Genomic DNA, 15,450 nt, shown 5'->3' with positions numbered 1-15,450 from the left:
ATAGATTTTTTGTCATCAGAGAATATTGATAGACGGATAATATTATTATTTCCGTCTAATAATCATATAAAATATTAAATACGTATTCAAGTTATAAGTTATTTTATTCTCATATAATATATTTCTTGCTCCAATTACGTTTTTAGCATAATAAAATCGAAATATTTGGGCATGTTTTTGTTTGTTAACATGAGTGTCTTGGTCCGTTCACATTAAGCCCAATTTATGGAATGGGCCAGTTGAACCTGGTTCTGTGTCTATTGACCCGGTGTGGGTACTACGCACTCACGTAGAACATCGCGGACCTCGATCTTCTCTATTACCTGGATTCTGCCCCCAAATCTGTGTTCTCGGTGTCGGAGCTTTATAGCTCAGTATCCTCGAGTTCATTCGGAAGATGTTGAGCCGCCTCGCCTCTCGACGCATTCTTGAGATCCGTCAGGCCTTCGGTCAACTCCCCCAGGTTCCCTTTGTATTTCTCGCGCCTATAATCTATTAGAAACTTCGTTTTTGGTTTTGTTTTGTCATTTCGGGCTTATGAACGATGTTTATGCAGCCATCACGATCGTTTTCGACTGCCCTGAACTATGTAAGTTGATCATTGTTTTCCTTAGAATTAAAATTTTCGACTGTATTATTATGTCAGCATTTGATCCAAATAAAATATATTTCTGAGGAATGCAGCATATTGATAATCCAGACAATAATCCAGGCATTCCATGGGAATTCAGCGATGCAAACAAAGAAAAGGCTAGTGATATTCATTATTTGTGATTGTTTAACACACTCGATTTTTTGTGTGATTTTGGTTACACTACTTGGATATTGGCCTATCTACATCTGAGATTCCACTTCTTTATTCAGTTTGCAACTTAACTTGTCGCATTGGTGTCAGTTTTTTCTATTTATAAATTTTACCACGATAGATTTAGCTGATGATTTGGTATCTGTTTGAAGGAGTGAGGTTATCTTAGTTTTGGTTCTTCGGTAAATAGTATGTAAATTGGCTCGTTCAAAAGGAATTTGGTGTCGCCCAATGGTCTTTGTGTTAATATCTATGGTCATAGGAATCCAAGGACTGAATGACAGCTAAGAATAACAACTGTCTGAAGACGATGCACATGAATTGATGATATTTGTTTTTGATCTCTTACGGACACTTCACCATTCATTAATTTGTAGATTCACTAATCTGCCTTGGGGAATTTGTTTGTAGAATCTACTTAAGATCATAAATGTTAGATTCTTAATTGTTTTTCATGTCTATAACCTTGTTATGCAATGGAGCTTTAGTTTTTAGTCATGCAAGCTTTGCGCGCTGATATCCATAATCGTGTGAAAGTTCTCTCAATAGCTAAGATCAGGCTATTCACTGTTGACCTACTATTGTCTTTGGTTTTTTACAGGTTAAGGAGATTTTATCTCACTATCCTTCCAACTATAAGCGATCTGCTGTCATTCCTTTACTGGATCTTGCGCAACAGCAACATGGAGGCTGGCTCCCAGTTTCAGCCATGAATCATGTATGTTGGCATCATTGCAATATTGATTCATCTGATTTGAATAGGATGATGGGATTGAAAATGACCATCTATGTAAATCATGAATAAGATTAATGCCTCTCATCTTGCTGAACTAGAAATTATGAGATAAATAACCAACTTAACTTGATTCTTGTGCAATTCAATTTCAGTAGCATGTCATTAACATGATTTGCAGTGATAAATGTTCCTTTTGCTTGAACCGTTAAAGAATTCCCCTGTTATTGTTGAAGGAACGTATCTAATTTCTAGAAGGGCAATGAAGTCATCTACTTTACTTTAGCTTTTATGTGCATAAATGAATATCTAAATATAAGGTGCTTCAAGGACTCAATGCTTTTGATGATTTCCCTTGGAAAGAAGTAGGGCTGCTGAACTAGTATGTGAGGGCCTGTGCTTTTAATTAATATTTAATTGCCAAACAATAAGAATTAATTAGTGTAAACAACGAAAACGAGTTAAAAATATTCATTTGGGCCTACAGAAATTTCGGCATGACCTCCCCGTAAGTAGGACATCCCAAAAATTTCGAAAAACAACATCGACAATATACGCTCGTCGCTCGAAAACAACATCGAATTCAAAATCAAACAAACCAATATCCTACAGCTGCACTGGCCAGGACTAGACACAACATAACACAAACAATTCAAAACAACATAAAAACATCACAATACAACTACGCATGGCTTCTCACTGACAAATGTATCAAATCAGTATAATATATAGATATTTGGGAACTCTGACACAAACCGACTCCACTACTGGGTACCACTCGCTGACGCTCCACCAGATGCGTCAAATCCCCTGGAATGACCTGCTATGGCATAAAAAACAATCACAACATAAAAAGAAAACAGGGGTCAGACCCCAGTACGACAAACCAGTAAAATTACGACGTATATAAAAGACATGTAATTTTACCAAGTAAATGCAATGATATGCGATGCATGAATGGTAACAATGGAATAACGGATATCAAACAGAGTCCAAACGAATAGCATCATCAACAGTAACAGTGGCCACCCATGCCAGGAATGCAGCATCAAATCACCGCTCGTCCATGCACGTAGCATCGGGAATGCAAGTAGCTAAGTCGCTCGTCCCTAGCTTGTCATCTGGGAATGTGGCTAATCGTAACCCACTCGTCCCTCAGATGACTCAGTATATATCTCAACAGAATCAACATAAATCGCCGAGTTAAGGCTCAATATGTTATGTCAATACAATTAATGCATGAATGCATTAGAATAAATATTCAAGGGACATAATAACAAACAATATCCATGGAATATTTTTACACGCCAATATAAGAGTCATAATAATATAGGTTTGAGCGTACCTCAACTACAATTTACAATACCACAGTAATTGTTGAGGACTTTATGATGAACTCGTCCAACGATATAACCTACAATATAACTTCAATATATATACTTCAATATATTGCATTTCAACTGACTAAAACAATTTAAATCGGAGCGGTTAAAAATTGAATTCTCGGCAGCATATAAACCCATTCAAAAATCTGAATTTCAAGCTTGATACCTCATGAATCGAGGCTTAAATACACAACGGTGATCTCGCGAAGGTGGCTCGCCGGAAAAGTCGTCGGAAATATTGTTCAAGGTCAGAAAATAAGCTGGATGACTGGGAAAAACTTAATACTTCACTTCTATAAACTAATCCACCAAGAATAACTAAGAATCGAAGCCAAAACCTTGCCTAAAACCGAATCAACACTCACATGCTCAGTTGCTGGAAAACAAGCCGATCGAGCTCATCACCATCCGATTCATGGCAGGAAAAAGGCTAAAAGACTGGAGAAAAAAGTTTCTTGGCTGCTGCGCTACTTTTCAGTCGACCGGCGTTGCTCCGCAAGATTGGAGAAACAGGAAGAAAGGGGCGTCGGTTTGCAGAGACTGGAGAAGCTTTTATTCTGTTGTAGATTAAGCGATCTGCTATCTCATATCAAACGGGTTGGGTTAATTAATTAAGGTTAATGGGTTGGGCCCAAAATGATTATTGAGCTCTTACATTCTCCCCCAAGATTTCGTCCTCGAATTCTAACATATACAACACTGATATCCAAAACATTACGATTAATAATACATAGGAAATTCAGAATACACCGCGTAATTCATTACATTTTCAAACAAATGAGGCCATTCTTGTCGCATCTTTGCCTCTAATTCCAATGTAGATTCTTCTATTTCGTGTCTATTCCATTGTACCAAAACCAGTGGAATCGTCTTGCTCCTGAGTTGTTTTTCCTTGCGGTTTAAAATTTGCACTGGATGTTCAACATAGCTAAGGAAACTGTCCAACTCCACATCCTCGACATTCAAGATATGAGACGATTTGGCTCATACTTCCGCAACATAGATACATGAAACACATTATGTATCAAAGACAAACTATGCGGCAAGTTTAAATGATAAGCGAATGCGTCAATCTTCTCAACAATCACATACGGACCAATATAACTCGGAGCTAACTTCTCTTTATGTCCAAATCTCATAATACCCCGGAATGATGATTCTTTCAAGAAAACAAAATTGCCAACCTGAAGATCTAAAGGTCTACGCCTTTAATTAGCATAACTTGCTTGACGATCTTGGGCTGCTTTCATCATTTTTCCTAATCAATTCAACTTTATCTTTCATTTCTGGAATAAATTCTGGTTTTGACATCTATCTTTCTCCTACATCTTCCCAACATATCAGCGATCTGCATTTTCTTACATATAAATCTTCAAATGGTGTCATACCGATAGTTGCCCGAAAACTATAATTGTAAAAGAATCGAACCAAAGGCAATGATTTTTGCCAACCACCTTTGAAATCAATCACTACTACCCGTAACCCAACTTCAAGCATTTGAATGGTTCTTTCTGACTGACCATCTGTCTGTGGGTAATAGGCGGTGCTCATAGCCAACTTTGAACCCAAAGCTGATTGCAAACTTCCCCAAAACTTGGAAGCAAACCTTGGATCACGATCGGAAACTATGCTTAGTGGCACACCATGCACTCTCACTATATGATCAATGTACAGTTTCGCTATTTTCATATAAATACAAGTACGATCATACAGAATAAAATGAGTTGATTTTGACAATCTATCAACAATCACCCAAATCACATCACAACCACGATTAGAACGAGGTATATGTGTCACGAAATCCATAGCAGTATGCTCCCAATTCCACTGCGACATTTCAAGACTATGTAACATTCCACCAGGTCTCATTCTCTTTGCTTTAACTTGTTGGCACGTTAAATATTTAGCCACAAAATGAGAAATATCTATCTTCATGCCTTTCCACCAATAATGAGCTCTCAAGGTATGATACATCTTTCGAATTCCTGGATGAATACTGTGTCGACTACAATGTGCTTCCCGTAGTATAGTTTCTTTCAGATCTATCAAATTAGGAACACAAGTCTACCATTAAAGGGCTGATTACCATATGAGGCAACATTGAACTTTTTCTATCTGACCTGTCTTAGAAAATTCTTTTAATGTATGAACGTGCGGATCGGTCTTCTGTGCTGCTTTGATGCTGGATAAAACTATGGCTCAACTATAATAGATGACATTATAAAGTAGTCTCCACTGATCTGATAAGTCCATCCTGAAGTTCCCAAGTGTTCGTGAACTTTAGAGATAGTCAAAGTTGTCAGCATAGCGTTCTGAACTTTTCTGCTGAGGGCATCTTCAACAAGATTAATTCGATCTGGTTGATACTGAATCTCACAATCGAAGTCTTTGAGCAACTCCATCCATCGACGTTGTCTCATGTTGAAGTCATGATGTGAAAAAGATATTTAAGACTCTTGTGATCCGAATAAATCACAAACTGCTCACAGTACAGATAATAAAGCCATAACTTCAATTCGAACACAATGGCAGCCAACTCTATGTTATGAACTGGATATCGGGTCTCATGTGGCTTCAACTGACGATAAGCATACACAATCACTAAGTCCATTTTGCATTAAAACATAACCAAGTCTATTTAGATATACATCTGAACAAACAACATATCCACCTGAGCCTGATGGCAAAGCAAGCACTGGAGTTGTTGTCAACTTTTCCTTCAAAGTCTTAAAACTTGACTCACATTCATCAGTCTACACAAAACGTTGATCTTTTTGCGTCAATTGGGTCGTAGGCCTATAATAGAAAATCCTTCAGTAAAACGCTTATAATATCCCGTCAATCCCAAAAAGCTGCGAATATCGGAAATATTCGTCGGTGTTGGCCAATTGATAACAGCTTCCACTTTACTAGGATTTACTGATACTCTTTGAGCTGATATAACATGACCCAAAATACTACTCTGTCCAGCTAAAATTCACATTTAGAAAATTTTGCATACAATTGCGGTGGTCTGAGTGTTTGGAGCACTAACTTTAAATGTTCTCGATGCTCCTTCTTTGTTTTTGAATAAATCATAATGTCATCAATTAAGACAATAACTAATCTGTCTATAAATTCTCGAAAACATGATTCATCAAATCCATAAAAACTACTGGAGCATTAAGCAATCCAAAAAGCATTACAAGAAATTCATAATGTCCATAACGTGCTGGAGCCAAACGGTATGGTGGTCTAGAAATAGGTTTTGTCTCTGACACGAACTCAATGCTAAAATCTATTTCCCTCTGGGTGGAAACTTAGGAATTTCATCGGGAAATACATTAGGGAATTCCTTGACAACAGGAATGTCTGAAACTTCAAATCTTTTTCCCTGGGTCACATCAACTATATAGATCATAAATCCTTCATTTCCTGTTTACAAGAGTCTAAACATTTTCATTGTCTTACAGTAATGGAATACGTGATTGTGAATCACTACCGTAAAAATTCCATTTACTGCCAAAATATGGTCTGAATCTGACAACTCCATGGAAACAATCAATGGTAGCTCGATAATTTGACAGAGTATCCATTCCCAAAATGCAGTCGAAGTGATACATATCTAGCTTGATTAGATTAGTTATCATAATATTATCATAGAATCTAATCACACAATTCATAATTATCTCATGAGACATCAAACATACATCGGCATGAGTAGAGACACACATTATCTATCAACGAAGTAGTAGCAATCTCATGATCATCAACAAATACAACAGACACAAATGAATGAGATGCTCCAGTGTCAATCAGTATACATGCAGGATGATTAAAAATAAGGCATATACCTACAATAACTCCACCCGGTGCTTCTTGAACCTGATCCTGAGTTAGAGCATGAACTCGGGCCTGCTGTGGCCCTGGAAAATGCTGCTGAACAAAAGGCGCTCCAGCTATTACTAAAGTACAAATGGTTCGATTCAATCCTTGCATAAAATGCAATAGCTTGTTCTGATCACTGCTAGCAACATGAGGAACATAGACAAGAAGAGTTGAAAATTGAGAAGCATACTCTACTATAGTCATGTTACCTTGAGTCAATCTATTGAATTCAACTTCCTTGGTCGAATAATACGGAGGCGGTGAATATTCTCGAGCAAAAAATGAGCGCAAAATACATCCCAAGTAACTCTTTCACCTGATTCCTTCAGAGCTTCGTTAGTAGTTTCTCTCCATAACTGAGTTCGGTCTTTTAATTGACAAATAACCAACTTAAGCTGCAAATTAGGAGTGTACTCCAACATATTAAACAAGCATTTCATACTTTTTAACCATGCTACAGCTTTCTCACCATTTTCATTTCCAAAGAATCGAGGAGGACGCATGTTCTGAAATCGGGATATCACTAGTTCCATTTCACCCATTCCGCTAGTCAACTGATCCACATTCTTAACGTTAACATTTCGTTACTTCTTCCCCACGAAGGCGACGACCTCGTCTTCCCCAATCAGTCTCGTTAAGTCCTCTTGAATTAAGGGCTTTAGATTCTTGAACGGCATCCTTTCCTTTTTTGCCCCTGCGTCCAGATGCCATCTACAAGACACGAGGATTTAATCCACAGACAGAAAACAAAATAATCGGTTTAGTATAAGAGTATAAACTTAAACTAATAGACAATTTCTAAACTAAATGTCAAAACTTAATCAACTATACGCTATAGTCATGCTAAATCAATTAATTTAAAGCATAAAAACAAGCAAGAGCAAATAATTAAACACATGCAAAGTCATTTTATTTGTATCTAAACTCGAGTGTCCTAGACTCTAATTTGAGCGTATCCTAGTTATGCTCTGATACCAAACTGTGAGGGCCCGTGCTTATAATTAATATTTAATTACCAAACAACAAGAATTAATTAGTGTAAACAGCGAAAACGAGTTAAAAATATTCATTTTGGCCTACAAGAATTTTGGGCATGACCTCCTCTTAAGTACGACATCCCAAAAATTTCAAATCACAACAAACAATATACACTAAAAACAACATCGAGTTCACAATCAAACAAACCAATATCCTACAGCCGCACTGGTCAGGACTAGACACAACATAACACAAACCATCCAAAACAACATAAAAACATCAGAATACAGGTACACAGGGCATTTCCCTGGCAAATGTATCAAACCAGTATAGCATATAGATATTTGGGAACTCTGACACAAACCGACTCCACTATTGGGTACCACTCGCTGACGCTCCACCAGACGCGTCAAATCTCCTGGAATGATCTGCTATGGTATAAAAACAACCACAACATAAAAAGAGAACAGGGGTCGAACCCAGTACGACAAACAATTAAAATTACGACGTATATAAAAGACATGTAATTATACCAAGTAAATGCAATGATATGCGATGCATGAATGGTAACAATGGAATAACGGATATCAAATGGAGTCCAAACGAATAGCATCATCAACAGTAACAGTGGCTACCCGTGTCAGGAATGCAACATCAAATCAACGCTCGTCCTTGCACATAGCATCGGGAATGCGAGTAGCTAAGTCGCTCGTCCCTAGCTTGTCCTCTGGGAATGTGGCTAATCCTAACCCACTCGTCCATCTGATTACTCAGTATATATCTCAACAGAATCAACATAAGGAGTCAAAGCTCAATATGGTATGCCAATACAATTAAATGAATGAATGCATCAGAATAAATATTCAAGGCACATAATAGCAAACAACATCCACTGAATATTCTTACACGCCAATATAAGCGTCGTGATAATATAGGTTTGAGCGTACCCTCAACAATAACTTACAATACCACAGTAATTCTTAAGGACTTTCTGATCAACTCGTCCAACGATATAAGTTATAACCTACAATATAAATTCGCTATATACTTCAATATACTGCATTCTAACTGACTAAAACAATCTAAATCGGAGCGGTTATGAAACGTCCACTACTCATTTTTCTTTAAAATGTACTAGAAATTTTTTTCTTTCTAATTCATTCGGCCGAAATTACTATGTATATACATATATATATATATTTATTATACTTTTGCATCATTTTAAATAAATCAACCAACTATTATTTGAAAATCCAAAAGAAAGTAATTCAACTCCTAAAATCGTAAAATGTCCACCAACCTAAACTAACATTATTTTAAAAATAACTAACTTGAACATCCTCTCATAACCTCTCAAAGGCATCATAAGTCATAAAATCTTTCAAGTAACTTGAATCATTAGCATAAGTCATAAACATAAGTCATAAACGTAAATCATAATCGTAAGTTAATTGCGGAAAACTAGCGTTGGTCCTCGGGTTGTGTGCAACTTCAGTCCAGCAAGATCAACCATCAAGTCCTTCATTAACATCAACATCATGCTCACCTGCATCGATCATACCTAGTGAGTCTATTGATTCATCAAACCTTAACCATTATAACAAATAATACATATACATCCGCATGCAATAGTGAAAATATTTTTACTTAAAATAATTTTTTCATGAACATGCATAAACATGAACATTTTTCCTTTCATCATAAACATTTTTCTCCTCATCATATACGTATACGTTTTCTTTTATTGAATTTGGATCGTTAATTGTGACTTTCGTATCAGTTAAAGGTCGATGGATCCATCTACGTGTAACCACAGTACTAGGCAGCGGGTACATCAGCGACAGTCTCACCCGTCAATTGAACCTTGGCCTTACATATCATCGTATCATGTCGATGTAAATAAGATCGTTGGGCTCTCTTTGAGGTCTTCACCCATAAACGGGCTCCCTCTGGGACCTTTCCCTCACGATTTCTCCAATCATATCATCGTATCATCGTATTAGTCACAATCATTTCACCTCCTCCAACGTTTCATATTTTTATCATTTATAAATATCACTTATAAAAATTCATGCATACATATATAAATCATTTTTCTTTTAAACCAAGCATGCAACACGTCTTTTATCGTTAACGTTTCATCATAAAAATTAATTAACATTTAAAATAAAATTTTAACATTATTTACAGCATTCAGGGCACTGCCAGGACGTCTAATATTTTTCAGGTCTAGACACATAATTTTCCATAATTATCCCTAGACTTCGAAACAATGTCCCAAATCAATCCAAACTTAACATTTAACCTTAAAACATTCCCATAAATATTCTTTAGGCTTAAAACTTAGCTTTTCGATAGATTTCTCGACTCGTTTTTAAACTTAGACGTGCAAGCACAGCCCTACCTGCGCCCCTCTATGCCATCCATGACACCAAAAAGGCTAGCACCCTTCACCCTTCCCTTCCCTTCCCTTCCCTTCCAGCCCATGCACAGCTCGTAAAGGACCATGACTAGACTCTCTTAGGACCATTGAACACATCCCAACAACAGCTAAGAGCCGTGTACTTCTAGGAACCCTAGCCGAAAAACCCTAGCCCGTGAAACTCAATTTTTTCGTTCATGTTGCTGCCCTATCTTGTCCAACCCTTAAACATGCACCTAAGGACCCTTAAACATGTGGAAAAGCGTCTCTTCCCATAGCTCTACTATGGTAGCCCCTTTGTGCATCATAACCATAAGTTTTAATGCATAAAAATCAAAGTTTTGGTATGCACAAGCCATAAAAACGAAAATACATGGAGGGATTCATATTTTTCATGCACACATGATTAAACATACATATAATGGTGAGAAAGATGAGTAAAAGAAGATTAAGGTGTGCCTTTGCGTTTTAAAACGCTCGCTATACGAATACCGTAGCGGTGGAACGTCGGTGACGAACGGAGGACTCTATTTTTTTCCACCCTTTTTCTTGTCAAAATCCCGCCAAAAATCCACCTTGGGATACGAGGGAGTCGGGTGATCGTTGTTGGAAAGAAGAACGTGGAAGAAAAGCGAAGAACGAAGGAGAAAAAAATCGAGAACTCCCTTGCCCAAGACTCCTACGGCCGCTGCACTCTTTCCATTCTTATCAATTTTGTTTACGTGATTGTGTGTGTTTCGTGGGGTGTGTGTAGGTGTTTAGGTGTGTGTGTGTGTGTTTAGGAGTTTAGGTGTGTGTAGAACTCTTTTAAAAAGAATTTAAAAAGGTTTCTTAAAAACTTAATTAATGGGCTTAATTAAGCCAAGCTTTTTAAATAATTAAGTAGGCCCATTAAGATTAATAAATCATTAGGCTTGAATAAAAAGGATTTAAAATATCTATTTCCAAAAAAAAAATCCTTTATAAATTACATAAAATTCCTTACTCCCACTAGTTTTTTACCTTAAAATGCAATAATTCTTAAAATATTTTCGTAAACAAAAATTTAGCTTTTAAATCTTCAAACCTTAATCGTCTCCGGTCCTCCGTTCCGGCCAACCACCGATATTCGTTTGAAAACTTTAAATTATGAATTAAGCAGAATTACACAATTAATCATTTAGTTACTCAAAATATATCATTCATGCATACAAAATAATTTAATTAAAATATTTTAGCAATTTAATAATTTTCATACATGCGGTATGCGTGAACTGATTTTCGGGTGTTACAGGTTAAAAATCGAATCTCGGTAGCCTATAAACCTATTCAAAAATCTGAAATTTCAAGCTTAATACCTCAAGAATCGAGGATTAAATGCACAACGGTGATCTCGCGAAGGTGGGAAATATTGTTCACGGTCAAAAAACAAGCTGGATAACAGGGAAAAACTTAATACTTCACTTATATAAACTAATCCACCAAATATAACTAAGAATCGAAGCCAAAACCTTGCCTAAAATGGAACCAAAACTCACACGCACATGGAAAACAAGTCGATCGAGCTCATCACCTTCAGATTCATGGCAGGAAAGAGGCTAATAGACTGGAGGAAAAAGTTTCTGGGCTGCTGCGCTACTTCTCCGACCACCGGCGGCGCTGCACAAGACTGGAGAAACAGGAAGAAAGGGGCGTCGGTTTGCAGAGATTGGAGAAGCTTTTCTTTTTGTTGTGGATTAAGCGATCTGCTATCTCTTATATCAAATAGGTTGGGTTAATTAATGAAGTGAAATGGGTTGGGCCAAAAATGACTAATGGGCTCTTACATAGTATCACGTATTGAACCACTAGACATCTAGGACATGAAATGTGATTATTGTACAGATATCTTGTGGAGCATGTGTTCATGTTCAATCCTTTCGTATACAAATGATTACCTAGTTGCATATTAAGCAAAAGGTGTAGATGTGATAATTGTCGTTGTTTTGTAGTCTGATGATTTTTCTGCATTGCTTAAAGGTTGCAAAAATTGTTGAAGTTGCCCCAATTCGCGTATTTGAGGTTGCAACCTTCTATTCGATGTTCAACCGAACAAAGGTGAGATATTCTGCATTAATTTTGTGAATTAGGATTTTACAGTGTTAAATTTGAAACTCACTTAATTGGTTAAAGTACTTTTGGTGATCTAAGGTTGGCAAATACCATCTTTTGGTATGTGGCACAACACCTTGCATGATACGTGGTTCTAGGGAAATTGAAGAAGCATTATTGAAACATCTTGGAGTAACACGCAATGGTAATGTTCTGAATGACATGCGCAGTAATATTGTTTTGTTTGATGTGGTGATTTATCTTGTCAAAACCTTGTCTGATTCATATTTGGAATCATTAATTAATCTTTTCAGAAGTAACCAAGGATGGCCTATTTTCTGTTGGAGAAATGGAATGCATGGTGAGTTATTCGGATGATATTTTATATCTGGAATAACCACCTTTTATGTCTATGGACTTCAATTTTGACTACTTGGTCTTTTGGGACAAATTTTTTCCCTTGTTAAAGTACCTAATCAAAATAACTCTTGATATAGGTTGTATTTCTTGGTATTGGTTATGTAAACTTCCACTTGTCTCCACATACTTGAAAGAAATAGCGTATAGTTGTATACTTTAATTTGGACTTCACAACATATTAGATGAAGGGGTAGTCCAAAATTTATATTTTTTTCTTGAGGCAAGTGCATGGATTACCCCTAACGTTTTGAGTGAACTACGTAGAACATGAATTTTCACAAATACCTGCATCTTTTTTTTTTGAACTTTTGTTGTCTAAATTACCAAAAAACCGTTGAAAGTTTGTTTATGTATTTTGATTGCGTTGTGAACTGGGATATATCATTGCTCTCCCTAGGGATGTTGTGTAAATGCTCCGATGATCACAGTTGCTGATTACTCTAATGGATCTGAGGGATATGCATACAATTATTATGTAAGCTTATTTGTATATCCAAATGTTATTGCGCAATTGTCTCTCATTTTCATGTGATGATGGCACATAATTATTTGAACCGCATATGATATCATGCCGGTGTGTCTTTTACTCACAGGAAGATGTTACTCCTAAGCGAGTTGTTGAGCTGGTCGAGGCTTTGAGAAGAGGGGAAAAGCCACCGGTAAGACAAATAAGTTGAAGAGGCCTAATTTCAAAATTTATCGAATTAAATTTTAAATATTTAAAATGTTCAGCGTGGCACGCAAAATCCAAATCGCATCAATTCTGGACCAGATGGTGGGAACATTACATTGCTAGGCGAGCCTAAGGCTCCTCCATGCCGGGATCTTGATGCATGCTGAACAAGTTGGTTTTTTGCAATATTTGTTCATAATAATGATGCAAATTTGTTGGATTTGAGAGCATCACAGGCTACAAGTTTGGCTACTGAAATGAATTCTGAAATGAATTTGTATTAAAACCTTCCATTTTTTGATGTATGACTGTAATGGATAAACTTTGATATTTCATTTTATGTATCATTTCCTGATACACAGATGCATATGTTATAATTAGTTTTTAGTTTTCTTATGTTGCAAGCAAATAATGTAAATAAAAATGAAATTGATATTCATACAACATATAATTGTGTAGTAGGTAATGTATCACAAAATGGATGGGACATCATTCCGACTCAGTAACTTCTTATTCAGCGAAATATGTGTGATAGTTAGGTTAGTATGCTTAGCTTAGAGAATGTTCAATGATGTGAGGATGATGGTGGATATATCAATGTTAATGACTTCATCTTTTGGTTTTGCGAAAATGAGATGTTGTAGAGATGATGTAGAATTTATTAATTTTTTTATATTGAAATATTAATTTTTATTTCCATTAAATAAAATAAAATTGCAAATAATTGAAAAAAAATAAAACTACGCATAATTTTTCAAAAATCACATCTAATAAAAAAAATAGCACACATAGTTAAAACAACACACATAATTAGTTATTTTACTATGAAAATTCCAAATATATTTGATCAAATCCTTTTGAAGTCTGTGATGCAAATCTCGGTTACGTTGCTCTAGAAAAGCGTTGAACGGTAAAATTTCTTGAATGAATATCTAGTGGGACATATCTATCATCTTGGGCTTGGAAATCATGATCTTCAAGAATATCCTCCCTTTAGTCCTAGGAAGAATGATACTAAGTTTTTATTATATAATCTAAATCAATTTGATCCCACATGTAAGATGGAACTCCAACTTGATGCAAACGAGCGATGTGTTCCAAGAATTGATACTGTTGTTGCTACTGTTGTCTTTCTTTTTCCGGCTTCTTCTTTCTCGCCATTTTTTGTTCTTTGAGGGTTTTAGATTTCGATCTTGACTTCATTATAGTTTATAGGATGTTGGAATATTTCATGTTCGTAATCTTAATTTTGAAGTTAACAAAACTTACTATTTTTTTTTCTAATGATTTGTTTTAGTGCGCAGGTAGTTAGGAACTGATCAGGCTTTTAACTGATCAGTTAAGTGAGGTAAAACTGAAGTTGTCGAAGACGCCAACTGAAAGCATCAACTGATCAACCAAACTGAATCAGTTAAACTGATGTATCGTAAAAGAGTTCAACTGATTGTTTAGTCGATAGGTGATTCAGCAGGAGAACCTCAGAAACCCGGCCAGCTGAAGGAGTGTTCAACTGATGAGAACCCAACTGAAGACCAGTTCAACTGAACTAGAGTGAGATCAGTTCCACCAACAAGTCAACTGATTTCAATAGCCAAACTGAAGACCAGTTCAACTGACAGTTCAGAACATCAGTTTGGAGCAATCAATTGCAGATAAAGACAAGCTGAAACTAAGTGGAATCCAGCTGTGTGCAAAGGTACAAAGCCATTATCCTGACAAAGGACAATAATGGTTGTTGCATCAGAGCATTAATGACAAAGCGCTTCAGAAGGGCAGTCAAAAAGACGAGACACAAAGTCCAAGAAGCCGATTCAAATGCAACAGATACATTAAATGAGTCTTACTGTATGATCACCTTTTCCCGCCTATATAAAGAGAAGATCAGTGAAGACTCAAACAAGCGAAAATATTCGAGAGTGAAAAGAATTTAGATGGAAAACAGAAAGGGCACGCTCAGTTGCATATTAGCTTTCAGAAGCACTTAAGCCCAGAGGGAACTCTTCATCGTTGTATCAGCTTAGTTTAGAAGCCACTTTCCCTCAGTTTGTGAGAACATTCTTGTTCAGTTCTCACACACACACTCACTCTCAAAATCAC

The 15,450-nt window shown here is 36.5% G+C and overlaps 1 protein-coding gene and 1 long non-coding RNA gene across 2 annotated transcripts; one reads left to right on the top strand and one right to left on the bottom strand.

The window, feature by feature from the left end:
• Positions 1 to 271: 271 nt before the first annotated feature.
• On the top strand, positions 272 to 13,748 carry LOC140809633 (NADH dehydrogenase [ubiquinone] flavoprotein 2, mitochondrial-like). The gene is made up of 10 exons (XM_073167321.1): positions 272 to 463; positions 557 to 589; positions 685 to 750; positions 1,407 to 1,523; positions 12,189 to 12,266; positions 12,360 to 12,465; positions 12,575 to 12,621; positions 13,078 to 13,155; positions 13,274 to 13,339; positions 13,413 to 13,748. Exons 1-10 carry the CDS (start codon positions 398 to 400, stop codon positions 13,518 to 13,520), a joined length of 765 nt encoding a protein of 254 aa, XP_073023422.1. The 5' UTR covers positions 272 to 397; the 3' UTR covers positions 13,521 to 13,748.
• On the bottom strand, positions 2,321 to 4,035 carry LOC140809635 (uncharacterized). The gene is made up of 2 exons (XR_012113142.1): positions 3,090 to 4,035; positions 2,321 to 2,952 (listed from the first exon to the last, which is right to left on the bottom strand). It is a non-coding gene; the product is annotated as an uncharacterized lncRNA (long non-coding RNA).
• Positions 13,749 to 15,450: the final 1,702 nt, after the last annotated feature.

Source organism: Primulina eburnea, chromosome 13, assembly GCF_022965805.1.
Source record: "Primulina eburnea isolate SZY01 chromosome 13, ASM2296580v1, whole genome shotgun sequence".
NCBI lineage: Eukaryota > Viridiplantae > Streptophyta > Magnoliopsida > Lamiales > Gesneriaceae > Primulina > Primulina eburnea.
Note: the sequence above shows the minus strand (reverse complement) of the source record. Positions and strands in the feature narration are given on the sequence as shown.

What these genes read in the sequence shown, in the direction of transcription:
- LOC140809633 (XM_073167321.1), top strand. Translation starts at nt 398, where the DNA reads ATGTTGAGCCGCCTCGCCTCTCGACGCATTCTTGAGATCCGTCAGGCC. An exon ending in TCTTGGAGTAACACGCAATG is followed by an intron (nt 12,466 to 12,574) that starts GTAATGTTCTGA and finishes TAATCTTTTCAG; the next exon opens with AAGTAACCAAGGATGGCCTA. An exon ending in GATATGCATACAATTATTAT is followed by an intron (nt 13,156 to 13,273) that starts GTAAGCTTATTT and finishes TTTTACTCACAG; the next exon opens with GAAGATGTTACTCCTAAGCG.